This window comes from Echinococcus granulosus (genome assembly GCF_000524195.1).
Source record: "Echinococcus granulosus chromosome Unknown EG_S00370, whole genome shotgun sequence".
Lineage (NCBI taxonomy): Eukaryota > Metazoa > Platyhelminthes > Cestoda > Cyclophyllidea > Taeniidae > Echinococcus > Echinococcus granulosus.
Genome location: NW_020170750.1, coordinates 4409 through 5550, shown reverse-complemented (window position 1 = coordinate 5550; position 1142 = coordinate 4409). Strand labels below are relative to the sequence as shown.

General features: G+C 40.5%; 1 protein-coding gene across 1 annotated transcript; it reads left to right on the top strand. All coding sequences in view use genetic code 11, as the record gives it.

Annotated features, from left to right (window-relative positions):
• Window positions 1-271: 271 nt before the first annotated feature.
• EGR_11083 (hypothetical protein) lies at window positions 272-478 on the top strand (the record flags this gene model as incomplete). The annotated part of the gene is made up of 2 exons (XM_024500332.1): window positions 272-347; window positions 438-478. 2 exons carry the CDS (start codon window positions 272-274, stop codon window positions 476-478), a joined length of 117 nt encoding a protein of 38 aa, XP_024345253.1.
• Between the last annotated feature and the right edge of the window lie 664 nt (window positions 479-1142).

The following is a 1142-nucleotide window of genomic DNA, read 5'->3' as shown; positions in this document are numbered from 1 at the left end:
TAAGGGGGCTTTAAAGTGACCACTTACGAAATTGATCATCATAACAAATCATATAAATCAGTTCTTGTCCAATATTTGTTACGAAAAGGCTGCGCAATCTTTAAATGTGTTCTATCTATAATACAGTAAAGAGATGCATAAGTGTTCTATTTTTAACTTATTAAAACCCCCACATTAGTATTTAATTTTAAGGGTACTTAAATATGTACAAAAGAATTTTATGTAATTATAATGTACAATAAAATCAGTGAGAATAATACGAAAATATCAAATGTCAAGGCACCCGGAAACTTCTGGCACCACGCAAAGTAGACGGCTTCTCTGCACTTTGCATCTCTTATGCAATGGTCTGTTTAACTACAGCACAACACATAATTTGCTGCGCTTACCAAGAAATTAGTGAAGCGAGAACCGCATCGTTTACCTCACAACTTCAGAGGACCGTCCGCCGTCATGCCCAATCGTCAAGCCCAAATAATCACACCTCATCTTGATAGCCAATTCGGGCATTTTGCCAAAAATAAGCAGTCATTACTCTGCTGAATGATGAACAACAACTAAACCTGCTTGGTGATTGAATGGGAACGATGATAACATAGTTGATGTCAACGGTGACCAAATGGGAATCGCACTCTCCACACTACTGCAGTGTGTTGAATACCTTGAAAATTCATCGACTGTCGGGACGTGAAATGATCTGCATTCTACAATATTTCAGGCTTTCAGCGTGCTCTAGGACATATTTGATTTCTAAAATTGGTTGGTTAATTCAAAGCCTTAACATTGACACGCCAAACTCTACTCGCCTGTTGCAAGTGGGTCAACGTCAACCTTCATTTTGTAGCCTTCGCTGAAGATAACTTAGTGAAAAAGTGTCAAAGAAGAGATTCCAGTCAGCCTCTAGTGTCTGATGCATAGCGGTAGTTACAGAACTTCCATGGATCTATCGAGAGTGCAGCCATGCCAATATTTCCACCTCATTCTTGCACGGTTCAAGCAGCTACTGCTGGAATTTACGGGCCGTGCAGATGTCAAGGCACTGTAGTGAGTTCAACAATCTGGATCATTCTACAACCCTCGCCATCCGTCTTAGGCTACAAGACACCGCATCTAGCTTTGGTGCAAAGCATTGCAACACGCAT